At 38.9% G+C, this 27,634-nt stretch overlaps 1 protein-coding gene across 7 annotated transcripts; it reads left to right on the forward strand.

The window, feature by feature from the left end:
* On the forward strand, window positions 1–27,470 carry LOC148842214 (uncharacterized). 7 transcript variants are annotated; one of them, XM_088958134.1, is made up of 16 exons: window positions 1–285; window positions 391–619; window positions 799–886; window positions 15,064–15,139; window positions 15,805–15,941; window positions 22,216–22,286; window positions 22,421–22,502; window positions 22,584–22,714; window positions 23,040–23,210; window positions 23,308–23,682; window positions 24,012–24,059; window positions 24,172–24,212; window positions 24,367–24,460; window positions 24,562–24,760; window positions 24,918–25,049; window positions 26,379–27,470. In XM_088958134.1, exons 2-16 carry the CDS (start codon window positions 451–453, stop codon window positions 27,064–27,066), a joined length of 2,502 nt encoding a protein of 833 aa, XP_088814260.1. In that variant the 5' UTR covers window positions 1–285; window positions 391–450; the 3' UTR covers window positions 27,067–27,470. The 7 variants fall into 7 exon arrangements, with proteins under 7 accessions (XP_088814260.1, XP_088814263.1, XP_088814261.1 ...); XM_088958137.1 differs by having other exon boundaries at window positions 23,308–23,502; window positions 24,370–24,460; XM_088958139.1 differs by having other exon boundaries at window positions 211–285; window positions 15,797–15,941.
* The last annotated feature ends 164 nt before the right edge of the window (window positions 27,471–27,634 follow it).

Raw genomic sequence — 27,634 nt, forward strand, 5'->3', positions numbered from 1 at the left:
AAGGAGCCCAAGCTCAACACGAGTCACGAGCTCGGCTCGCTGATGACCATGAGGATGTAAATCCGGATCTGCTGACCACAAAATATTGCTGATGACGGTCATCTAACCGCACGTAAGGAATATTGGTGATGTGAAGTACAATCGATGTTCCAGATGTGCGGCTGGGTTCTGAGGATGTAGCTGCAATGAGTTAGCTCACGGTTCTTTCTTGTTCATTTGGGTTCCTGCGTTAGCGTCTAGACACGCCGTAGCCCGTAGGTGCTTCTTCCTTCTCAGAAATTACAGGTCGAGAAAACCCCTCCACCTCCAGATCAAGTATTAATTTAAGATCGCAATATTTCTGGTTTACTTGATAGAAATCACCAAAATTTTGTCTCTATTTTTCTCTAGTCTCCCTAAGAGATCGTTGGTCATGATCTGAACTCCCCTCTCCAAGGAGTTTTCTGCGTCATGGCTGTCCGTTTCAAATTCAGGAGTTCCGTCGACTTCGATTCCGTTGATATCGACGGACGCCCTTCCATATCAATTCGAGACCTCAGGTCCAAGATTTTGCAGAAGAAGAACTTGAAGATTTGCGAAGATTTTCATCTCGATATCGCAGATGCTGACACCGGTGAAGGTAATTTTTTCCTTTGGATTCTTTCTTTTCCCTGCACTATCAGTTCTTTGTTGTATCGTTGGAAATTCCTTTAAAGCGCCTACCCATGTCCCACTTTATTTCTTTTTCCCCTCTGTAATTTGATTGCCTTTTATTCCCCCGAAAATGAAAATGATTTCTTTTGATTTGGCTTGAATCAGAATACAAGGACGAGAGCTTTCTTGTTCCAAGTGGTTCGAGTGTAATTATTAAGAGAGTGCCCGCAGGAAGATCGACGCCCTCATCTTTGTAAGGCTTCTCGAACCATAACTTAATTTCTGAAGTCAAATTTCGATTTTGTGGACCACTGACCATATAAGGAAAGACTATATTGTTTTATTGCTCTTGAATACGAGAATTTCGTAATAATGAATTAGTGTTACTATACAGAAGCATTTTTATGTATTACAATTCACGATAGGGAGAAATTTGAATTACTTGTGCTCTCATACTCTTATCAAACATTTTATGCATATCTACATCAAAGATGTGGTGTTTACAAATTTAAGTGAAAATAGTAATGATAAGTTCGTTATCTTTTGGAACTTGGAAGTGGAAGCAATCTTTAAAGGTCCCTTGTGTCCACAGTACTCTATAATACATTACAAACACAGAAGCATTTTAAAGGACTTTTGTTTTCTTATGTGGTTTGTTGTTCTTAGAGAAGTTTGAGTCGCAATAAATGTTTCAAGATCAAACCTACCTATACATTTGTGTTGGAGAATTCGATTCTTTTACATAGTTGGCAGGGTGCAACAATTACTCAAATGCTTTGAGATATAGTTATGAGCCATTAATTTTTTATCTCCAAGGGAGAAATGGAATTCTTTTACATAATTGACACTGATATCTAATGACAAGAAATTACTCTTGCTCCAGACATCAAACCTATGTATTTGAGTTGGAGAATGAACTTTATCTGGTTCTCTAGGCATTTATTCCTAACATCAAACCTATGCATGCTTTGGTCTTATTCTCTGCCACAAAATAATAGTTACAGTGGAAACAAAACTTGCACAAACCTTCTTCCTTCTAGAGTAAGTCTTCAAGGGTACTGGTCGATTCATATCATCTCCTCGGTTTGAAATAACTCAACCCTGATGAGTTAAAAACATGGTATGTTTCTTAAAGATCTGGGTTGAGATGATGAAAGTCTTCAGTAGTGATCCAAGAATCCTCAGACATAGGATTGCCTTTCCACTTGACAAGGAATTTCTAATACCCTCTTGTAGTAGTAGATATTATTTAATCTTCTAAAACATCCTCTGGAATGTCATTTGGAGTTGCAATAGTTGACAACCTAGGTATAAGAGTCTTTAAGGAATCCACATGTCCATGGTAATGAGTCAAGTCCTCAACATTGAAGATAGGACTAATTCCCATGTCATTTAGCAACTCTAGAACATAGGCGTTAAAACTTATATTCTTGATGATTTTGTAAGGACCTGCACTCTTTGAGTGGAACTTCTTGTACACACCTTTAGGAAAACACTTTGGTCGTATATGTACCATAACCATGTCTCCCTCTTGATAATTTGCCAATTGTCGATGAATATCAACTGTAGCCTCGTATAGATCATTGCTCAATGCAATTTTGCTCCTAACATCATCATGTATCGCTCTTATGTGCTTAGAAAATGCTTCTTATTCAATTCTAGTATGCGTATCTGGTGGTAAAGTAGATCCCATCTAGAAGCACTTCAAATGGACTTCTCTTGTGGATCTATTTACTGAGCTTATAAACAAACTCAGCTATTGGAAGCACTAAATCCCATCTAGAAGTATGACCACCAACTAGACACCATAAAAGATCTCCCAAGCTTCAATTCACTACCTCAACTTGACCATCTGTTTGGGGGGTGAAACGATGTAGAGAATTTCAGCTGAGTATTGAGTAGTTTCCAAAGTGTCTTCCAAAAATAACTCATAAACTTGGTCTCCTGATCTGATATAATAGTAGAAGGCACTCTATAAAATCAAACCACTTCTTTGAAAAATATATTAGCAATATGTGAAGCATCACATGTTTTGTTGCAAGGTATGAAATGAGCCATCTTGGAGAAATGATCCACCACAACATAGATTGTATCATGACCCCTAGCAGTCTTGGCCTCTTGGGCAATCCAAGGACAAAATCCATGGATAACTCTTGCATGGTTCATGAGGAATATGTAGGGGTGTATATGGTCTAGTGTTATGCTTTCGTCCTTTGGCAAGTTGGCATGTCCTGCATTGCTTTATCATATGAGCAACATCATTCTTCAAACTGGGCCAATAAAACCTATCTTCCATCACAGCAATGGTCTTATCTCTACCTAAATGACCTGGTACACCTCCAGCATGTAACTCCCAATAACAATGTTCCATAAAGTGGTATTTGGTAGACATAAGTAGGTATTATGAAACAGATAACCATTATGTAGTGAAAAGGAAGGATACTCGTCTTGCTTCCCAGCTTGTAAGTCAGTATAGATGATGCTGAAATCCTTACAACTTAGCATAGTCTTTCTTTAGTTGATCAAAACCAACAACTTGGACATTCATGGAATGAAGTATATAAGCCATTTGACTTAGCGCATCTGCCATTTTATTCTCATTTCCAGCTTGATGATTAAGAACAAAGGTGTATTCTTGTAGGAACGCACTTCCCATGCCTATAGTTTAGTTTCTTTTGGGAATTCAAGTATTTTAAAGATTAATGATCTGAATAAAGCACAAACTCCTTAGATGTTAAGTAGTGTCACCAATGTCATATAACTTGCACTACTACATATAACTCGTCATAAGTTGAATATTTTCTACTTGGCTTCATTTAGTTTCTCACTATGAAATGCAATGGGATGGCCTTCTTGCATGGAAACCCCTCCAATTCCTACACCATATGCATCACATGCCACTTCAAAGACTTTAGAGAAGTCTGGATGTTGTAAAATAGGTGCCTCTGTCATTTTCTTCTTTATAGTTCCAAACGTGCTTAATGCTGCTTTGGTCCAATTAAATTCACCTCTTTTCATTGCATCAGTAATTGGAGCCATGATAGTGCTGAACCCCTTAATAAATCTCCTATAAAAGGATATTAGGCCATGGAAACTTCTAGCCTCTTGAAGATTGGTAGGGAGGGGCCATTTGAAGATAGCCTTTACTTTCCCCGGATCAACACTTATGCCTTCAGCAGAAACAACAAACCCCAAAAATATAACTTTAGGTGTCATGAAAGAGCTTTTTTTTTTTTTTTTTTTTAAAGTTGATGTAGAGTTCTTTTGGTGTAAAGCTCTCATCACTTGATATAGATGATCAATATGTTCTTTTGGACTATGACTATATATAAAAATAACATCAAAATAAACAACTAGGACAACCAATGAAGGATCGAAGTACTTGGGTCATCATCCTCATGAAAGTACTAGGGGCATTGGTTAGTCCAAATGGCATAACTAACCGTTTGTATAAGCCATCTTTTGTCTTAAATGCTGTCTTCCACTCATCATCAACCCTGATCTGTATTCGATCATAGCCACTCCTTAGATCAATCTTAGAAAAAAAATGGTTGCTCCAATCATCATATCAAGCATGTCATCAAGCCTAGGAAAAGGGAACCTATACTTGATAGTAATCTTCTTGATTGCTCTGCTATCAACGCACATACACCAAGAACCATTTTTATTTGGAGTGAGAGGAGTTGGAACATCAACTTTTCGTATAAATTGAGTTTGCTCTATAGGATTCATGCAATAAGCTGGTAAGTTGGGCAATTGTGACCCTGGTTGTAAGTCAATAGCATGTTGAATGTCTCTCATGGGAGGTAACTCATTAGGTATCTTTTCTGGTGCCAAATCTGAAAACTCATCCAACACTTGGACCACTTCTTTAGGCATTTTAGTAGGTGGAACAACATTTGGTTGCTTTACCTCCTTGGATATTACAACATATACAACTCCCATCTCCTTGCTTTCTACTTCAAACTCTTTTTTTTGGAGAGCAGATGTAGTGATTTTTTAAAGGTTCAACAACGGGCTTTTGGGTTGTAGTCTTCTTTTGAGGTGGCTTGACATGCCTTTTAATAACTTCCGATGACATTGGTTTCATGATAACTCACTTCCCGTTAAATAGGAAGTGATAGGTTTTCTCCCTTCCACAATGATAGGTTATACAACCAAGGCCTTCCAAGCAATATGTGTATAACATTCATAGGAACAATGCCACACCAAATAGAATCAGAATAACTACCATAAGAAATAGTAACAAGAACTCATTTAGTTACCAGAATTGTAGTCTTATCAACCTAAGCAATCTTGTATGGTCGTGGTGTCAACTTTAGCTGATCCAATAGTGCCTTTGGAAATCACATTCATACTACCGCCAGCATCTATGATAAGCTTACAATACTTGTCTCCATTCTTCACTATAGTTTGAAATATTGCTGCATGAAGCCAATCTTGTTTTCTTCCTCTAGGGATGCAAGAATACGCCGAACTATAACAACATAGTTGCTGTCTTCATCTAAAGCATCACCATCAGTGAAGAAATAATCCTCTTCTTCAGCTTAGTCATCATCTGGATCATCCACCATTTCAATGCCTTTTTCATAAATGATATTAAAGGATTTTGGTAGGACATTGGTAAGCCATATAGCCCTTTTCTCCACATCTAAAGCAACTTGTAGTCATCCCCTTGATAAGCCCTAGAACCACTAGGCTTATTAGAGCTGGCATTAGAATATGCTGGCCTAGAAGTGTTTCCCCCATCAGCTTGCTTATGAGCTGCATACTCCCCGGCTTGTGATACAAATTGCTTTGTATTTGTTTGCTTTAAACTCTTCTCAATTTTGACAGCAACTTGGTAGGCATCCTCCAAGTCAAAGACTCAAGCAGTTACCGTCTCTTTCTTGATTTCAACCTTAGTCCATTCTTGAATCGAGTCAATTTTTGCCTCTCACTTTTTTAGTAGTATCACAAGTAAACATAATTAATCAAATTTACACATGTATTTAACTACAGATAACGTACCTTGCTTGGGGTTACTCACTTCCTCATATAACTCATCTTGGAAGTCCATTGAGAGGTACTTGTCCCTGAAATGTTTCTTCATTTCTGACCATGTAGAAATAGGACTGTAAGGAGACCGGGCCAAATGGGTCCTAGTATCTTCTCTTGTAATAATTTTTCTATTTTCTTGTTAGCTAATGGGCCTCTCTTAATGGGCCTGTTATTTCTTTTTGTTTAATCTCTTTATGTTACTGCCTAGCTGGCCGCCCACTTAAGGGCATACTTGTAATTATATTAACATTAATTTTTAGTAAAAAGGATTAGAGAAGTGTTAGGAACCTGCCTAACTCAGGGCTCTTCGAGGGGCCAACCTCCTGAATTCTTGGAAAAAGAGAGAGAAAGAGAGAGATTGAGTTTAATGCTGAAAGAATCAATGTCCTATTCCCTTTCCTGCTCTACTACTTATAGTTTTACAATCTTGATTGTTACAGTTGTTACAAGGAAGCTGTTACAAGTGGATGGTTAGTTGTGCTAACGTGGCCTCCTCTTGTAAAACTGCTTAACTGCCTTCTGTTGGTCTGTTCCAGCAGTCTTGACAATCCCCCCTTCCTTTAGAGCGACCTTGCCCTCAAGTTCTAATGTAGGAAAATTAGATTGCAGATCTAAGTAGAATTCCCAGGTTGCATCCTCTTCCGGAAGGCTAGACCAAACAACTAATGCCTCTGGTATGACTCTGCCTCCCCGGCGCACCCATCTGAAATCAGTGATGCGGGGTGGCTCAGTCTGCACTTGTCCTTCTTCTGAAAATATGGGAAGGGTTGCACTTGTAATGACTTCTGACTTTGGCCCCTTCTTCAGTAAGGAGATATGGAATACAGGGTGCAGTTTGGATGTTGCCGGAAGGTCCAGTTTGTAGGCCGCTGAGCCTATTCTCTCCAGGATTTTAAATGGGCCAAAATAGCGCGGGCTGGGTTTGTTCCACTGTCGGCTTGCAACCGAAATCTGCCTTAAGGGTTGTAATTTGAGAAACACCCAATCACCTACTTCATATTGGACATTCTTGTGGTGTTTATCATAGGTGTGCTTCATCCGTTGCTGTGCCTGTAAGAGATGATGTCTCAGTTCCCTTAGTACCCCGTCTCGTTGCGTTAGCTATTCTTCAACGGCCGCTACTGTGGTGGTTCTTTTTTCATAAGGAAGTAGAGGGGGAGGGTCCCGACCATATAAAGCTCTGAAGGGTGTCATCCCCGCGTCGCTATGGAAAGTGGTGTTGTACCACCATTCGGCCCAATGGATCCACTTCACCCATTGTCTTGATTGATCTCCCGCAAAGCATCTCAGATATGTTTTGAGACTCTTGTTAACCGCCTCTGTCTGTCCATCAGATTGGGGGTGGTAGCTAGTTCACTTGAATAGTTTAACCCCGTGTAGGCAGAAAAGCTCAGCCCAGAAATGGCTCATAAAGATAGGATCCCTGTCTGATACAATTGAGCTGGGGAGCCCATGTAGGCGCACAATTTCCCGGAGGAATAATTCAGCAATTGTGGCTGCTGTAAATGGGTGTGATAGAGGTAGGAAATGACTGTATTTTGTCAGTCTATCTACTACCACAAGGATAAATGTTTTGCCGACAGAAACGGGCAATCCCATGATGAAATCCATTGATATATCATCCCAGACTTGGGTTGGTATTGGGAGTGGCCGCAAGAGGCCTGCTGGTGTTGTAGTGGCTGACTTGTTTTGTTGGCATACTGCACACTTGGCTATGAAGTTCTGGATAGATGTACACATGCCTTTCCAATGAAATTGTGTGGCGATGTGCTTTTGTGTTCATAGGATGCCGGAGTGGTCACCCGTGGGTGAGGCATGGAATAATTCCAGGAGCTTTCTGAGATGAGCAGAGGCTACCGAGATTTCCAGGCGTCCTTTGAAGAAGAGTAGATCATTCTTAATTGTGTACCTAGGGTGTAGTGAGGGATTTGCAAATACTTGGGCCTTCAACTGCTGCAACTCCTTATGGGATTTGGCTTCTTTTCGCAGTAGATCCAGGAGTGGAGAAGTTGGGGAGGATACTAGTAACTGAAATGACTGTGGGTGCCGTGAGAGGGCGTCTACCACTCGGTTAGCAGTCCCTGCTTTGTATTCAATTCTGTAGTCGTACCCCAGTAGCTTGGATATCCAGCGTTGCTGTTTTGGGGATAGAACTAATTGATCCAATAAGAACTTCAGATTTTGATGGTCGGTCCGAATTGTGAACCGTCTACTGATAAAGTAGGATCACCAATGTTGGACTGCTAAGACTTGCTATTAATTCTCGCTCATAAACTGATTTGGCCCACTTTTGTGATGTTAAGGCCTTGCTGAAAAAGGCTAGTGGTCACCCCTCTTGCATGAGAACAGCCCCAACGCCTTGACCCGAGGCGTCACACTCAATGATGAAATCTTTTGTGAAATCGGGCAGTGCTAATGTTGGAGGGCTCGCAACTGCCTGTTTCAATTGCTCAAAAGCTTGTTGGGCCTGGTTTGACCAATTAAAAGCGTCTTGTTTCAGCAATTGGGTCAATGGGGTAGCTATTAGGCCGTAGTTTTTTATGAAGTGGCAATAATACCCGGGCAGTCCCAAGAAGGCCCTCAATTCTTTCACACCTTTGGGTTGTGGCCAGCCCAGTATACTGGAGATTTTATCTAGGTCAGCCGCTACAGTCCCCTTTTCTACAACATGTCCCAAGTAGTGAACTTGGTTTTGTCCAAAGGAGCACTTGGACTCTGTAGCGAACAACTGGTGGGCCTCAAGTGTTGCAAGGGTGACCTATAGATGGTTCAGATGTTCCTCTCAATTGGGGCTGTAGACCAATATGTTGTCAAAGAAAACAAGGATGAAATTACGTAAATATGGTTGGAATATGTCATTCATCAAGGTTTGAAATGTGGCTGGAGCATTGGTCAGTCCAAATGGCATGACCCGAAACTCATAGTGGCCATCATGTGTCCTAAAAGCCGTTTTGTGAACATCCTCCCCATGTACCTTATTTGATGATACCCCGCTCGTAAATCCAGTTTTGAGAATATGGTGGCTTGACTGAGTTCATCAAGCAGCTCATCAATGACTGGTATCGGGAATCAGTCTTTAATGGTGATGTTGTTAAGGGCTCTGCCTATCCTTTTTCTTGACTAATAGTACCGATGACAGAGAGTGGGTTGTGACTAGGCTGTATTATCCCTTGCTTAAGCATATCTTGAATCTGCTTCTCGATTTCAGATTTCTGAAAGTAAGGGTATCGATAGGGTCTTACATTGGTCGAGGCTGATCCCGACATGAGGAGGATGCGGTGGTCATGCTCCCGGTGTGGTGGCAGTCCTTGGGGTTCTCTAAACACGTTGCCATAGTGTTGAAGGAGTTGTTGTAGGCGGCTTTGGAAGTCTCTAGGCCCATCTGGGCTGCTGTTAGCTAAAGATGGCCTTGTCCAATTTGAGTCCATGTGCATGAATATGGGCTGATCTGGATCTCCTCTTTGCTTTGTCAGTGTTGCAAGACTGATGGGCCTTGGGCCCTTGCATGTTTGCCCTTGTAGATGGACTGTAGAGTTTCCTGATGTGAAGTCCATGGTGAGACGGGCCCATCATAGACCACGGGTCCTAGCTGTCTTAACCATTGAATGCCTAGCACCACGTCTGCTCCACTGAGATGGAGAGGATATAGGTCCATCGCAAACTGATGACCTTGAATCTTTAGTGGTAGGCCCATGCAAATGCTATTGCGAGATAGGCTGTTACCGTTGGCCACATGAACCGTAAAGGCCGTTGTGGGTTGAACCGGAAGTCCCATTTTATCCACAAAAACTTGAGTTATGAAGTTAAGGGAGCTGCCACTGTCTATGAGGATTGACACTTGGCGTCCTAGGATCATCCCTACAACTCTCATTGTCTGAGGGGACGCAAGTCCTGTAAGGGCGTGTAAGGATATTTCAGGTGTGCCATTGGATTGTATTTCCCACCCTGGGTTAGACTCTCCGCAATCGGTGATGCTGTCTTCCTCTTCGACATCTGTTTGGAGGAGAAACGCTTGTTGTTTCTTGCAGCGATGTCCCGACCCAAATTTCTCTTCGTAGTTGTAACAAAGACCTTTGTCTCTGCAGGCTTGCATCTCTGCCCAGGTCAGCCGTTTGAAAGGAATCAGTGGGCCTGGGCCCAATTCTCCTTCCTCCTTGTCTGGTGTTGTCGTCCTTTCTTGCTCCCTTCTTGCACCGGGACCCCATGGTCGCTGCACCTTTCTTGCTCAATTGAACTTGTCCTCATACAATCTGGCTAGTGCTGCCGCACTGATGACCGAAGTGGGCTGCATCGCTTTCACTTCCAGTCGCAGTTCTTCTTTTAGGCCGCCGCCGAAGCTTTCCACCAATGCCTTCTCCGTCCACCCTTGGACTCTCATGGCTAGCCTTTCTAACTCCATCTGGTATTCTTTTACTGATCCCACCTCTCACAGCTTTGCCAATTTTTCATCAAGATCTTCGAACCCAGATGATCCAAAACGGACAGTCATGGCGTCCGTGAAGTCTACCCAGGTTTGACGAGGGTGCCCCCTTCTGTACCATTGAAACAAGAGGATAGCTTCCCCTTCAAGATGCGCAGAAGCCAGAGCTACCCTATCTTGCCCCGGTGTTTCATGGTAATCAAAATACCTTTCGGCTCTGAGAATCTAGGGAGTTGGGTCACTGCCTGAGAAGATGGGGAAGTTGAATTTGGCTATTCTTGTTGCCGCCCCTGTTCTGTGGCTGTTTTCATTGCTGCGCTCTTCTTGGCTTCCTCTATCAGTGTTTGTTGCCCCCTGCTCCAGTCGAAGGAGGAGAGCAGTGAAGCTTGCCTTCATTTCTTTGAGATCTGAAGATATTCGATGGATCTCTACCTCCATTTGATCCATTCGGGTGTCTACTGACGTGTTTCTTGTGTTGGTCATGCTGGCTCTGATACCAAATTGTTAGGAACCTGCCTAACTCAAGGCTCTTTGAGGGGCCAACCTCCTAAATTCTTGGAAGAAAGAAAAAGAGAGAGAGAGAGAGAGAGAGAGAGAGAGAGAGAGAGAGAGAGAGAGAGAGAGTTTAATGCTGAAAGAATCAATGTCCTATTCCCTTTCCTGCTCTACTAATAGTTTTACAATCTTGATTGTTACAGTTGTTACAAGTTGATGGCAGTTGTTACAAGTGGATGGTTAGTTGTGCTGACGTGGCCTCCTCTTGTAAAACTGCTTAACTGCCTTATGTTGGTCTATTCCAACAATCTTGACAAGAAGAAAGGGAAGGATTATTTGAACCTTTCTTCTTCTTCCTCCTCTTTTCTCCATATTCTTCTCTTGTACTGTTGCTCTTACTTTTCTTCTTCCTTTTTCACTCTAATTTTTCAAGTTTACACCTATTTTTGAGGGCTGGTTTACATCTTGGTATCAGAGCAGGTCTCTTTCTTCCTTCTTTTCTTCTTCCTCTTTTTCCATACACCCTTAGATTAAGAGAGTGTATGGAGAGATAGGTTCTCTATAGCTCAGAGGATCTCTGGCCTAGTTGGTAGAGGGTTTGGAGAGTTTAAATCTGGCTAGATATTGCCAAGAAGTGGTGTTGTTCTGTTGCTGCCCAAAACCCTAGCCGATTAGAGATTTTCGAAGGTACATGTAAAGGTGAAGCTTTGGGTGTGTCGCTCTGTGCTTGGGAGGTGTCTTTTGACTCTTAAAGGAGGGCGGTTCAGGTTTGGAAGAGATTGGGAAGCTCTGGTAGGATCGGCTGCATCTTCTCTCTTCCTCCCCAACAGTTGGACGGAGTAAAACCCTAGTTTTCAAGCATCTGGGTTCTGGTTTGACTTCAAGAAAGTTTATATAGACTAAATTTTTGGTTCTTTGATTTTCGTTCGATTAATGGAGCCATACAGAAGTGAGTTCAAGCAAGTGCTGGTTTCCGGCCTTGGCTCGGTAGATTCCGTTTTGACTGGTGTAACCACAATCAAGCTAGATGGGACAATTTATCTTGCTTGGGCACAGTCTATAAGAATTTATGTCTGTAGTAGAGGAAAACTCGAGTATCTCACAGGTAGTAAAGTGAAACCCGAAGAGACAGACCCTGAATTTGAGAAATGGATGCAGGAGAACTATACAGTCATTGGATGGTTGGTCAACTCTATGCAACCTCATATAAGTCAGCATTATCTCTGGATGTCTTCGGCTAAGGAGATATGGGACAGTGTTATTGAGACCTATTCACAGAAGTTGAATGCAGCCAGGGTCTACAAGTTGAAAAGTGACGTGAAGAACTTAGGACAGGGGAGAAGAGTGTAGCAATCTACTATTCTATACTGAAATCCCTATGGCAAGAAGCTGATGTTATGGAGACAGTTGTATGGAGAGTAAGAATGATGCTGAAATGTATAGGAAGTTGGTGGAGAGAAATAGGGTGTTTGAATTTCTTACTAGATTCAACCCTGAGTTTGACATCATTAGGCAAAATATCCTGATCAAAGATGAGGTTACTCTTTCCCAGGCATACGCTATGATAAGTAGTGAGGAGAGTAGGCGACAGGTTCAGTTACAGAGTCCACCTATAGAATACTTTGCACATGTTGGAATAAAGCCAAAGGGTCCTACTGAGAAAAAGGAGCAGATATATGAATAATGCAAGAAATCGAGGCATACAAAGGACACTTGCTAGAAGTTTCATCCGGAGCTTCTTCCTGATAGGTTTAAGAATAACAACAGTTCTAAGAAGGGCAGTTAGGTAGGAAAGCCTAAGACAACTAATGTTGCTACAATACCTGAAGGAGGAAATAAGGAGAGTGAAGAAAATCAACCATTGAGCAGTCGGCAGCAATGAAGGCGGATTTTGAGAAGTATGGGAGGCTGCTAAATCACTTGGAAGCTACTGTTTCTTCATCTCACTCTTCCAGCAAACGCATCATCATCATCTGCATTTGCTCACTCAGGTATTTGTGCTTCTACAAATCATGCTTTAGTTTCAGGTAATCATAAAATCCCTTAGATTATTGATTCCAGTGCATCAGACCATATGACCACCTTCTCTCTGGTAAAGAGAAAATATCCCTTGCTGATGGGTCTCTTGCTCTCTTTTCTGGTAAAGGGGATATAAAGACCTCTGACACCCTTTATTTATCCCCAGTCCTTCATGTCCCTAAACTTAATACAAACCTTTTATCTGTTAACAGCTTAACTAAATCCATGAATTGTAGCGTAACCTTTTTTCCCACTCATTGTGTTTTTCAGGACCTCCAATCTCAGAGGATGATTGGGAGTGGCCATGAGGCGAACGGAATATACTTGTTGGACACACCGAATAGAGCTTTTGGACCACCTCATGGAGTTGCCTTGGAGTTAGTTTTTGCCAGAGTCTATTGACAAAGTCTTGTTATGTCACTTTTGGTTTGGTTATTTGTCTTTTTTTGCTGAGTCATTTGTTTCCAGATATGTTTAAGGGAGTGTCTTTATCAAGTCTTCATTGTGAGTCGTGTGAACTGGCAAAGCATTGTAGACATTCTTATTCAATAAGCAATAAAAGATCTCTTTCTCCTTTTCATATTGTTCACTCTGATGTGTGGGGGCCATATCATTTGCCAACTATGGGGGTTACAGGTATTTTATCATTTTTATTGATGACTACTCTCGTTACACTTGGATTTATCTCATGAAATCCATGGATGAAGTACCAGCTATTGTGCAAAAATTTCATGATCTCATCCTCACCCAGTTTAACACCTGGATCAAAATATTCCATTCTGAAAATGCTAAGGAGTATTTTGAGAAAACCCTCTCCGCCTATCTTGAAACTTTTGGGGTTATTCATCAAAGTTCTTGTTCCTACACTCCACAACAAAACGGAGTGGCGGAAAGGAAGAACTGACATGTGGTTGAAGTTGCTAGATCCCTCATGTTTGCATCCCATGTTCCTATAAAATTTTGGGGAGAAGTTGTTCTTACTGCTACCTTTTTGATCCATACATATTTATAGATTCTAAACTCGTAATAATCCTAGGAGTCAAACTGTTAGACTCATAATAGTTCTAGGAGTCAAACTGTTAGACTCAATAATCCTAGTAGGACTCAAACCAAGCTGTCATATCCTATTTCAATTCAAAGAAGACTCAATAACTCTAATCCTAGTTGTGCAATGACTCTGAAATCTTAAACATAAACAAACTATAAATAGACAATCAAACCCTATTATTGGACCCTACAGAAAAATTGTAAAATAATAAAATTACCCTTGGTGTCCAATTCAGTCCAAATCCCATGTACCATCACTATGCCATATCAGGACCTGTTGTAAGGCCTTCTTCTTTCTAGAATAAGTCTTCAAGGGTGCTGATCAATTCCTATCACCCTTCCCCCTTGTCCTCAACTTCTGACCTCGACTCAAACCTTCCTCAGAAGCCGGCGTCCGTTGCAACTCATCCCCTTCAGAATCCTGATGATTTATCCCCAGGTCTCAGCAATTTCATCTTCAAAACCTTGTCTTTTGAGAGCCTTTTTTCTTAGTAACTTTCCTGAATTTATTAGTGGGACCAGCACCAACCAAACTGTCTTTCAAATGTGAAAAAACTTTTGACACGTAGACAAGTTGGTCCTTTATTGCATTTTTATGTTGATATGTCTATTTCTTTGAGTGTAATTAATATTATCCAAATTATGGTTGCATAGAGAAGCTTCATACTTGCGTTGGCTTGCCAAGATGCCTAAGTTCCAAGAATGGTGAATGGTTTAATTTATTCTCTATGGCATGCTGAAGGGTTTAATTCATTCTCTCTGGCATTAATCTATCTACAAGAATGGCGAATTTATGATTCAGGAAGAATACTGGAAGAATGAGACGTAGAGTTGTAAAATCTTGTAAATTGTAACAAATTTGATAATTGGTATTTTAGACATAAGAACCAGGGCAACATATTCAAGGTGCATATTACTGGGTAAGATAATTTAACAATGGATACAACACTGAACAGAACGGAATTGCGAAACAGGATTCATGCATCTGACCCCATAGCTGGGAGTTGGGACAAGGCTTAGATGATGATGATGTTATTGGATACAGATCCCTTTAGCAGCAATTTATACATCAAATACTGTATGTTTGTTCTGTTTCCTTGGTTTAGGTTGTGATGATTTACACTTCTAGTGGCTAGCAAAATTTTTAGATTAGGTTTTTGGACAAGAACATTCTGTTGAAAATCTGTCATAGGAAATCTAAAACAAATATCTGGTTCCATTTTGGATTGTGAATTGATGAAGCATCATTTAATTTTCTATTAGTTTAGTTGAACAGCAGAGAGAATAATCAATCTTAAAGATGGAACCCTGAATTTTACATGTTGAACATGTCAAAATTTGCAGATGAGTATAGATTCTATATTTTCGTTTGGAACTCTAACTTCTTTTATATAAAATAACTGGTGCAGGCCACCCATTAGTTCAGTCAAGAATTTGGTAACCAAGCAGAGCAATTTCGTTGTTAAGATTGGACCTTCTTCAACGGTATGTCAAATTTTCTATCTTATTAATGTAAGAAGGTAATTTTTTATGAATGCAGACATGTGCAATTTGTAGTAGGAGCATGTTATGCAACCTGTTCATACATGCATAAAAAATGGAACATGATTGTTGATGTATACATGGTCTTGAAACATGAAGATGAAGTTGGATAATACCTCTCAATCATTGAGATTGGCCATTGATCTAGAGTCCAGACAATATTAATCTTTGGTAATAGTCTTTAAATGATAAAGACTAATTGGAAAAAAAAGCTGCCAAAAATTTCCACTGATTTGGTGGAAGTCATTCTAGTGTGGTTGTCGTTCATACCATGGTTCTATACATTTCGTCTGTTTGAGGTGATTGTTGCCTAAACTCATACTTGGAAATTTTACAATAAATGTCGGGGGTAGAAAGAGGCTTCTTGAACTCCACAAGCCATTCCAAGTCATGCCCTAGAGTTAACATAATTTTCTTTTCTTCTGTTCAGGAAACATATATCCACTCCTACAACTATGGAATGATAGCCATACTCCTACATAAATTGTTGACAAAGAAAATAACTTTTCATATAGAGAACTGCCAGTAGTATGCCAATTTTTTCTTTGCTTGATGGTCCCTGTCTTTAGGGGGATTCCATGTGTTGACATTTGTTTTCAGTTCTGCAGAATATTGATATGGATAATTTTGATGATTTTGGGGTCGATTTGTGTCCTTCTCCGGAGGAACCCTCTTTGAGCTCTGATTCTGATGTTGATAAGATGAATCATGTTACCAGTGGAAAGGCAGATAGTAAAGTTCCAAGGTACCAGCATGTTTCTCAAATACTTTAATATTCAAGTCATTCCTTCAAACAATATGATTTATTTTGGCGGCAAAGTTTGTAAAGAATGAGAAAGAGGGAATGAAAGGAAAACTTGTTACAATGTCTCCTTTGGTACTCTAATCAAGAAAAAGAGCAAAAGAAACCAACAAATATTTTGGAAACTATTAGAACTAATTTATCATAATCCTTGGAAAACTGACAAGTCTCCTCCATCCCTTTCTTCAGGTAAAACCTGGGCAATTGAAATTGTGTTTAGGCTGCACAGTAGTGGTGGGGCTGCACAAACTTGGCAGTCCTTTTGCATCTTTTTAGGCTCTCTTGTCTAAGGGTTGTACAAAATTATGAATTTAATTTTGTATTCCCATAGATGTAGACTTGCAGAGTCTCCTTGATCATATCTCGTAACTTCTTTTATTTGCCATTGATATTGGGGGCATAGAGACTGAAGAGGTGCCTTCTTATATTGAAGTTTTAAAATCTTGTATTTGAGTCCTTCTGACCTTCAGTGTAGGCTGCATTTTATTGGATGTAAAATATGCTGCAATGAGATTGTTTTAGGAAAATATTAATTTTTCTAATGTTTGCTTGCCAGTAAAATACTAAGCAAAATGTTATCCAAAACTAGAGTGAGAATGGGGTAAAATGACTTGTTCCTTTTCTGAAGGTATGTAATTTTACTTGGTGTCATGGTGGGATGATGAGTTTAATTTTAAGAATCCATTGAATAACTCTCTCTTTAAATCATTCACATCCAAGAAAACCCTTAATTTTATAAAAGCCTCTCTTCCATGCTAGTCCCAAATCAAGTAGTTTAGCCCATGACCCCATTTTCCAAGTTTATTTCGAAGTTGCAATCAAACATTAGAAAGTTTGATAAAATTAATATTTCTAGAAAATTATTTCCTTACAAATTTTTGGCATGCAATATATATATATATATATATATATATATTGAGATCTAAATGCAGCTGTAATGTTTGGTATTTTTCTTTAAACAGATTTCTAAGGCTTATCCCAACTATATGGGCTTGACTACACAAATCCTGTTTTTCCATTCTGTTCTGTTTAATGTCATATCCATTCTTAAATAATGAATGTTTAACAATTTCTTACCACTTAGATCCATGTTCGTTATAGTCTGCCTCTGCCCCTAGCCTTCTAGCTCCTTCAATAAACAGATAAATCTCTAAATCGTTTTTGAAACTGACCTTGAACCCTAATGTGATGATAATTTTTCCTTAGAAAACAATCTATTTCGGAATTCCACACTCATCCAAAGGTCTCACATTTTTTTTGTTTTGATAGTCATTTTCAAGAAGATTATAGCATGTGATATGCTGAAAAGAAAGACAAAGAACAAGAATAAGGTGACAACATGTGGTAAGCTGAGGAAAGAAAATCTGGATAGAAGATGGGTGAGGGATAGGCTGGTCCTTTGTGCCTTTATGGGAGGCCTCCAGGGGTATAGTGACAATGTGGAGGAAAGAGGTGGTGGAACCTCTGGAAGAATTGATAGGTTGGTTCTCAGTCTCTTTGAAATTCAAATATGTGAGAGATGGGTTTACTTAGGTACTATTGAATTTCTACGGCCCTAACAGGTATAGAGAAAGAGGTGTAATGTGGGAAGAGCTCTTCGATATTAGGGGTTCGTGGGATGGACCATGGTGCTTAGATGGTGACTTTAATGTGGTTGGATTCACAAAGATAAATAATCCCAACCAATTGGTCATGCCAAGCATGAGGAAATTCAATGAATTTATTGATGGGTGGGAGTTGTTAGAATTCTCCCTCTCCAGCAGGCTGTTTTCACTTGGTCTAACCTCCAAAATCCCCCAAGTTGTTCTAAATTGGGCAAATTTGTTTTTAACTTTGAAAGGGAAGAACATTGGATAGGGATGTTAGCTAGAGCTTTTCCATGAGTCACTTTGGATCACTGTCCACTTACCATTTAAATTTGAAAATACATGGTTAACACACCTGGATTTTGCCAATAAGGTGAAAAAGTGGTGGGATGAAGAGTTGGAGGAAGTTTAATGGAAAGGAGTAATTTTGTGCCCTTGACTTAGAGTGCTACTCCCTTCTGTAAAATTATGAGTTTAGAGGTTTGTGCCCAAAGAATTGATCCCCTTTTTTGCTGCATTATTAGCTTCTACCAGAAGGGGTTTAGGGGCATATGTTGTGATGAGATATGGAAGAACTTGCTCATGATTCTTCAATGCTCAAACCATCTTAATCATGACATGGTTATTCATTGAGGATTTTAGTGACGAGAAGGGATTGAAGTTTTATGGCAGCTCTTTAGGCAATCTACGATGTCAATAGTTGAAGTATTAGATGTAACAGCAATGTGGTTTGGGCCTTTATTGGTTGGTGAGGCAGATTCCATGGAAGTGGAGATGGATTTTCTTTTGGGGCTTAAAGCTGTTATATTCTTAATGCTTTCTTCTCTATAAATTGAAGTAGACTCCTCAAGTGCTAATTGATGTGGGAATTGTTTTAGAGGATTCTGGAAATTGTTACATATGCTGAATGGAATCTGTTCCTATTATGTTCTCGTTCTTCAGTCTGGGGGTGGATTCTTAGGGATCTAAATATTGTTTCCAACAGCCTAGCTATGTAGGTTCAATCAGGATTAAATGTTTTGCAGGTTTTGCCATGTGATCAACATTCATGCAGAGAGACTTCCTTGGAATTGTTTTATTGTCTAGGAAGAGAGGAATTGGATATTTTTAAGAATGATACCTTGTCGAACTATCTGAGAAACCATGGGGAATTTTTTGTCTCTGGTGTCCATGTCACTAGAATTCATGGGATTTATTAGATGTTTGTGGGACCTTTATCTACTTCCAGCAACGGACAAATTAAATTTTGGCAGCCGTATCTTTAAAATCTGGTCCTTTGATGATGGCAGAAGTTTGGAGATCCTTTTGGGTTCTTTGGTCAAGGAGATCCTAACAGAGTTGAGGCCATTGCACTTTCTGAAAGCCTTAGGAATACCAAGGAGTGAGGAGCTTTTGTTTCCCTTGTATTGGTGAAGGTGGTCTCTAATGATATCAGCATCCTTGGAGTCTTTGTACATTTTGTTTTTGATTGATAGAGTCTTTGCACATTATTAGAGTCTTTGTCCACGGTCAAGGATATGGTGCTCATTGATCCCCTAAAATGTCTATTTTCTGCTTTGGATGGCGGTGCAAGATAGGTGCCTTACTAAAGGAAACCTGTTGAAGAGAGGGATGATAGTGGATACTCCAAATTGCATTTTCTGTGGTAGCTGTTTAGAGACAGTTGATCACCTCTTCCTTCCTTGCAATTTAGCGGTTGAGGTATGGGCAAAGGCGTTGGGTTTATTTGGGAAACAAACCTGTTTTCCAGCAATACCAAGGAATTTCCTAGAAGCTTGGCAGTTGGGGGGCTTGAGTTGGTGGAGCAAGATTCTTTGGAAGTTGGTACCTGCTGCAGTTTTTTGGGCCATTTGGGGGGAGGGAAGTGCTTGTGCATTTGAACACGAGCTGCGAGTAAGCTGTGAAACCTAATTTTTGTAAGAAAGAAAAGGCAGTACTTATCTTCAGCTTTTTATATATTCCCAATCTACAGATCCTTGGTGTACATGGGCTCTTTTTTCTTTATATATATATATATATATATATATATATATATATATATATATATATATATATATAACAGAGAGAGAGAGAGAGAGAGGGAATGGTATTTTTCATTAATCATAATATGAGAAGTTATACAACTGCCACCTTCAAACACATAAGGTGACCCCTCGTCATATAATTAACTTACAAACAAACCCAAAATAAAGTCTCCCTATTTACCCCTTGCTTTGCTACAGTGTCAGCCAAAGAATTTTCTGACCTCCTAGTCCATCTAAATTGTGCTCCTAGCTCGAGTATGTCTAAGGGACCAAGTGCCCAAACTATTTGTTTGCATCCAGCCTACTACCAACTTCTAGTCTCCCTCACTTCTAACTGTTGAAAGCCCAACTGTTTAGTGTTTAGCCAATCGGAGCCCCTGGAGAAGCACTAACACTTCTGCATCTCTAAAAACATCCCCATTTCCAGATGGACCAGGATTACCTATAGAGATGCTATCGAATATCAGTTTCACACTACAGTGCAAAGGAGGGGATCAGTCCTCTTAAATATATTGTCTTTTTCTCAAAAAAAGGGGGGCTATTTGGTAAGAAATTAGTCTATAAGGATCGTATATATCTTATCAATAATAAAAAGGATATTAATCTACCATGCATTTAGCTTAAGTATCTAGGTGTAAACTTAACAATTATGTGAGCTTGTCTTACACCGCCAATCCCAAGCCCAGATAAGGATGGTTGCGTCAGGTTGGCAGCCAACACTAAAACTTTTACCAAAGCCTTGTGAATATGGATGATAAAAGCTCCTTCTTAATGAAATCCTTTTATATAGTCAAAGGGGTAAAAAACAAGAAAGGAAAAGGAAGGGTAGAAAAAGAATGAAAGGAAAAGAAAAGAAAAACTCTATTAGGGGTGGATTCGAGTCGAGCCAAGCTGAATACTTGGCTATTCGAGCTTGGCTCATAGGAATAGCATCAGGCTTGAGCTCGAGCTTGATTTGAGCGAAAGACTTGAGCTCGGTCCATAGCTCGCAAGTTCGAGCTTGCCTCGGCTCGAGCTCGGCTATAAGTCAAGTTTTTTTTTTGAATGATAAAAATATATGTATAATTTTTTTTCAAATAAAAATTTAAGAATTATAAAAATTATTTAATATTATATATACAAAAAATAATTATAAAAATTATTTACTATTATACATAAAAAATAAAATTATTATATTAATAAAAATATTATTATATATAACAAAATTATTTATTATATATATATATATTCACATACATACATATATGTATGTATGTTTGTATACATATATATATAATAATATTTATTTATTTAATACTAAGATCGCGACTCTCACGAGCCGAGCTCGAAATATATATTCACATACATACATATATGTATGTATGTTTGTATACATATATATATAATAATATTTATTTATTTAATACTAAGATCGCGAGTCTCACGAGCCGAGCTCGAATTATATATTCACATACATACATATATGTATGTATGTTTGTATACATATATATATATATATAATATTTATTTATTTAATACTAAGATCGCGAGTCTCACGAGCCGAGCTCGAATAGCTCGTGAAAGGCTTGGCTCGTGGCCACCCCTAAGCTCTATATAACACACCTTACTTCCCAACGTACAGCTGCTTGATATACATGGACTGATGTAATTTTCTTCTTTTTTTGATACGGAGATGTAATTCCTTCTTTCTGAATCTTAATACAATACCTTACTTTCTAATGATGCTAACATACTAAATTGATAAGGTGCAACACTGTATCTTTAATGCCCCTAACACAGAAAAGAAATTCATACACTAATATTTTAGGCAAGGTGCCAACCAGCAGATTGGTAAGGTCTCCTGCTGGTCGTAGCAGAGGCTTGGGATCGAATCCCGCCTGCACCTAGGTTGGGGGATGGGCTACCCCCGTTGTGTAGCCCCTTCAGAAAGATATCCAAATATATATATATATATATATCTTCTTTTTTTAGGATTCTAGTTTCCAGAAAATTTATAAGTTTCGCAGAATACCTCAATAATTTGCTTGGGGACAAACAACTGTTAAATCTAAATATATATATATATATATATATATATATATCATTTTAGCTCTGAAAGAGTCAAAGAGGATAATTAGGTTGTGCTTGCTTGCCAAGAAAGTGGAAGAAAATAAGTTGATTTCTTAAGAAAATTAAAATGTAGATCACTTGGTTGGCATGTGAAAGTAGGTATTGCCTAATGATTTCCTTTTTTCCAAATGACAGATATATTTTCTTGAAAAAACTATCAGAAAATACAATAAAATTGAAAACAAAGGTAAAGGAACCTACAGCCATCCACTTTTTCTTTTAAAAAAATTGGCCGTTTTACTCTTTTTCTTTCTTAGTTCTTGACAAAACATGGTTGTCAGAAAAAGAAGAATTTCTCCCCTCTTTCTTTTCCTGCGATTAATGACAAGAAGAAACATTAGACCTGCATGTGAATCTGCTAAAGCAGCACAGTACATCATCCATGTAAACAAGCACTTATGCCTTTGAAAAGAATTCTCATTCTACTGCATCTTTCCTTTTTTCCATGGTCAAAAGGGCTTTCTATACATACAATTGATTAGAGTTGGTTTGGATCAGGTGCATTGAGCCATCTGTTATAAGATTTCAGAACCCCGAACCAAGTGATCTTAGTGAGGCTAGCCCAGCAGGTAAACATAATCGTGGTTTAGTTTTGTTGAATCTCAGTAGAGAGATCTGAGCTTATCATGCGCCATTATTATGAACATATACATATATAAGTTTTGTTCTTTTTTGTTTCTTTTGTTGTGTATGGAAATATCAGGACCTAATCATCATGATGCTGACGAGAACAAATCACAGACAAAGTTAAAATCTAAAGTTGAAGAACAAAAGAAATTGGATGGGTAAGATATCTTTTTTCTTTTTAACTTCTTTTCCATTCGGGGCCTCATATCTCTAACTTCCTGTTATGTTCAAATTTGTAGTGTGTTTAATACTAGTTCTCCAGCATTGCCAAATACTGATTTGCCATCAGAGTTGAGATGCTCTCTTTGTAATACTATCTTCAAAGAGGCTGTAATGATACCATGCTGCCAGCATAGTTTTTGTGACAAATGTAAGTTATTTTTGTCTTATCAATCCTGATTGCTCTTGTTTTTTGTGATAAGCATTTTCTTTTTTTTTTTTTTTTTTTTTGAAAAGAACCATCAACTTCAGTTAATCACTAGCAACACAATATCAAATTTAACAATGTTAAGGGAAGAATAAACTTGAGAGCTTTATTTATCAAAAAAAAAAAACTTGAGAGCTTACTGCAATAAAAAAAAAAAATACTTAAGCAACTCATTGACTTGAATGTTTAGGGAAATGTTAGTAACTGCATTGTTGTGGTTCTTATGTTTAAATGGTATGCATAATTTTTACATTGAGTTCAACTGCAGGTATTCGCTTGGTGCTGGTTGAGAAGGCTAGGTGCCCCAAATGCCTTTCTTCCAAATGCAGGGTAGAGGATTTGCTTCCAAATGTGTCTCTTAGGCAGGCAATTGAGCATTTCCTTGAGTCTCAAATACTGATCAGTGGTTCTGACAATATTATTCCTAAATATGCTCCAGGTGAGCTAAATTGGTAATTCTTCAAATTGATGTCAAATAAATACCATAAACACTTTATATTGGTAGAATATGTAACATTTAAATTCCTAAAACTCAGATGGAGAATCTGCAATTCAAGTGAAAGAAGCTTCTTGTGCTGTGTCTGTCCAACAAAGAGAACCAGTATTGTCTCATTCTCCCTCTGCAACAGGAAAAGGATCAAATCAAATTATGACAGAATCTGCTGGTGAATCACTGATCAAAAACAACACGTCAACTTCTGGCACTGGCCGTATCATTTATTTAGGTGCAGGTAAATCTGTGAAATCAGCTCCTTCATCAAACAAGTTAAAACAAATAAGTGGAGAAAGAGATGCAACTGCTAGTCTTATAGAGTTTAAAGGCAGACATGAAAGCCTGAAAGTTGCTGTTGATTTTCAAGGGGAGAATCAGCCCCTCAATTTGCCTCAAACTCTTATGCAAAAGGAAGAAGGTAGAATTAATTTGCTAAGTAGGCTTTCTCATTTCGACATTTAGTTTAATTTGGCTCCATCACTATTTTTTGGAGTTTGGGCTCTATTTGAGAGGTTAGGCTGTTATTTTCTTTGATCAATCAGTTAGGCTGTTATATTAGTTGAATTTTTTTTTTTTTACCAATACTAGCTGAAATGTTATTCTTTGAAATAACGAAAACAAACCATCTTATTGTGCATGAAGAGGTGTTACTTTGTTGATGTGGTTTTCACTTTTTTGTTCTAAATCTTCTTTCCGTTTCTAAAATTGTAATTTTTTTTTTCTGTTCTGTTTCTTGTATCTCTCCAGCTAATTTGACAAGCAAGAAAAAGAAGGGAATGTGGATTAATACTGCAGGTAAAACCTTCATTTCCTATTGTTCATAGAGCTTCACCCAAAACTTGGAAACTTTCTTTTTCAGATGTGGCATGTTCCCATTTTAATTGAGAATGACCTTTGGATTTTTCAGATGGCACTGGAAGTTTTATGGCAACAAGTAGACATAGAAAGGTAGTCGTGGATGTCCATTACGATGCTACTTCTGTCACTACATTGTTATTGCTTTTATTGTTGTCCGCAATATCTTATTACTTTTATCTATTGATGGTGTTATTATTTTTTATTACCATATTCCATGTATATTCTGATCTGTGTCATTCAACAGCAGGGGGACCGTACCTGTTACATGTGTGGTTCTCCAGACCATTTCATAAGAGACTGTCCAGCAGCATCTAGTCCACATCCTATGCTTCAGACAGGTAAAGGCATCATGTGTTGCTTGTGCCTACATCTCATGTAAGCATATGTACATACAAGGGTTTGCCATGTAAATGATGTTTTTCTTTGTTTGAGATTTCAGGGGATGCAGTGTTCCCCGGAGGCATGCCAGCTTATGGACCATCTTACTGGCATGGGTCTCCATTGACACATGTTAGGCCTTATGCGAATATATACGGTGCCCCTGGGATGATGCCCTTCGATCCGACCATGGTCCCAGTTACACCATTTGCAGTCCCTTCTTATATGCCATCTTTATATGCTGGGTTGCCAGTTCCCTGGTAAATTCTTTGTGTTGTTATTTATGAAGTCCCCATTTTTCTTCCATTCATGTTGCTTCTACGTGATTCCCTTATTTATGGGGTTTTGACAAATTATCTCTTGTTTTATGAATAAAAATTGGTCCTATAAGGCATTTACATTGGAAGCATTTTACAGTGGGCTTATGAGGATGGGGGGTTTGGTGCCTCCAGTGGTAACTGGTGCGGAGCGCCCTCTAAGCCGTGCAGAGTTTATGGAACTTGGGGATTGCGAACAGAAAAACAAGCTTGCAAATGAACGTCAGCAAAGGTAACTCTTTTGTTGTCTTTACTATATAATGTTGATACTTGCTTGGCTTCATGTCTAAGTTATATTAGTTAAGGCAGAATATTTTAATAGCATTATTTAATGTCAATGCTTGCGACAGATAGTTGTCCAAATATAATCTTTAAACCCATTAAGGTTTAAAGAGGCACTATAAAAATATTCAAAATCTAAATGTCTTTTCATCTTTTTACCCTCTTATTTTTTTCTTGCACACATGCATGGCATGTGCCCTTCCACTGATTTCAAATAATAAATATACCAGTGCATAGAGGGTCCTTTTGTTATGGGTGTTGTCAATGTATGACAAGCCCCTTCAATTTGCAATAGATCACTTTTCTTACAGGTGTTGCCAATGATCTCCAATGCATGTGACTATACCATCTTAGTCTACTTTTGCTCATTTTATCATCTTTTAGAACTACTCATAGGCTACTTTGGATGACTCCATTTCTGGTCCTAACTAGTTTTTCCATCCATCCATCTCAGCATACACATTTCTACCACACTCATCTTTTGTACATATTGCTTCTTGACTTCCCAACATTACTCCATACAGCATGGTTGGCCTTATAACTGTTTTATAGAATTTTCCCTTTAATCAAGTGGTATTCACCTATCACATAACATTCCGGATGCACCCCTCCATTTTGCCCATCCTGCTCTGATAGGCAATATCCTCGTCAGTCTCTCTTGTTATGAATTAACAAACCAAAGTACTGGAAAAGGCCACATTAATTTGTCTCTTGGTCTCCAATCCTAAGTGAACGCTGATTTGTTTTCCTACTATTATTAAATTTGCATATCATATATTTTGTTTAGCCCTACTTATTTTAAAATCTCTTGTAAAGTAAGGGCTATAATAGAATATGTAATAAGGGCAGCTCAGTACACGAGGCTCCTGCCAATGCGGGGTCTGGGGAGGGACAGATGTACGCAACCCAACCATTGTGCCAAGGCCGACCCTCATAACAGAATATGTAATATGTAAATTTAATAATACATATTTAATAATCATTGTGCCATGTGTATAATTATGTAAATTAAGGAGTTCTGTGGTTGGATGGGCTACCTCATAAGTAGCTTGTAGATGTCTCTGATCCGGTTCATTGTCACATATTATTAGCAATTATACCTTAACTGATAAGCAAAACCAAACTAGATGAGTCATTATTTATACAGCTTCTGCTATCATCACTATTTCCATCATTTATTACTTTATTACTATGCTTATTCTTTAGTTTTATGATTTCTGTGAGCTGCACCACTAAAGAATCTGCAAACTTCACAGAAGTTTTATTTTATTTTCATCAGACAACAATCAAATGATAGTGATGATTTGGATGAACGGTACCGCTACAATGAACTGGAGAGATCACATGACTGCAAGCCTCGGTTAGAGAGGGAAGACATTGGAAGCTACTCTGAGGATACTGTCATTCGAAGGTCACTAAAGAAGCACACATCTGATAAATGCCTAGATGAAGACATCCAATCAGTTGATTGGAGACATGAGAAGGGTTCTCGTTCTTCAACTACTGGAAGAGACCGCAGGCCATATTATTCTGATAGGTCAAGTTCAGAAATACAGGATATCTCTGATAACTCAAACCAGCATAGTAAAAAGAGGTATAAACACCATAGAGGGGGTTCTAGGAAGCATAATGAAAAGAATTATCAATATGACAGTGATTCTAGCCAGAGAAAACACCATGGGAACCAGAAGGAATTGGAAAATGACAGACACAGGGATGAGGCTAATGTCAAAAGACACCGTCATAAACATCACAGCCACTCTGAATCTGGTTTGGAAGCAAGTTCATCCAGAGACCAGAAAAGGCGGCATAAAGAGAAGGAATCCAGCCGCAGTTTCAGGCATTTGAAGCACAAGGTTAAATCCACCGATGACCAGCTGAGTAATGACAGATGGGAGATGTATGATGGCTTGGACGAGAACTGGGAAGAGGACTATCAACATCATAAACGCAACAGACTACACTAGAACATTGGAAACTTCTACTGTGTTCTTACCTTGGGAGCTTCTGTTTAGCACATGGGTGCACCAGACAGCAGAAGATACTGAGAGATAGCTACAACAGAATTGTCTTTTAAGGCAAATGTGTATATGAGACAAATATCATTCCACATGGCCAATCCATCTGGTACCTTTATCGCTTCCCATTTACTTTTCTTGATTGAGATATTTGTACCAACTACCAAGTTGGTTTGCTAGTTACATTTTATCTTTATTCCTTCACCTAGAAGCTATGGATATTTAAGATGCAGTGGTTGTTTTGAAAACACAGTTTATTCAGATCTAATGTTAATTGTCTGCTTGTTTTGTTGATACAGATATTGTACAGTGGTCAGCATTTGGACAGTAATAACATGATTAGCTTTTGTTAATTTCTGGCAAACTAACCTTTTTCTTCTGTTCATAACCCAAGGAAGGATGGCATATCAGTGTCTTACCAAGGACATAGGAAAAATACAGATTTTGGATTACCTTCTTTAGTCATGGTCCAGCATGGCTTGCTGAGATTGTTTTGAAGCTGCTTGAGGTATGTTCT

The sequence above is a fragment of the Nelumbo lutea genome, chromosome 8 (genome assembly GCF_056320005.1).
Source record: "Nelumbo lutea isolate HS-2025 chromosome 8, American lotus-T2T, whole genome shotgun sequence".
Classification (NCBI taxonomy): domain Eukaryota; kingdom Viridiplantae; phylum Streptophyta; class Magnoliopsida; order Proteales; family Nelumbonaceae; genus Nelumbo; species Nelumbo lutea.

Bases quoted from the DNA above. Each gene is read 5' to 3' on its own strand.
- LOC148842214 (XM_088958134.1), top strand. From the start codon at position 451: ATGGCTGTCCGTTTCAAATTCAGGAGTTCCGTCGACTTCGATTCCGTT. The intron at 620-798 runs GTAATTTTTTCC...GGCTTGAATCAG, and splicing joins AGATGCTGACACCGGTGAAG to AATACAAGGACGAGAGCTTT. The intron at 22,287-22,420 runs GTAAACATAATC...TGGAAATATCAG, and splicing joins TAGTGAGGCTAGCCCAGCAG to GACCTAATCATCATGATGCT.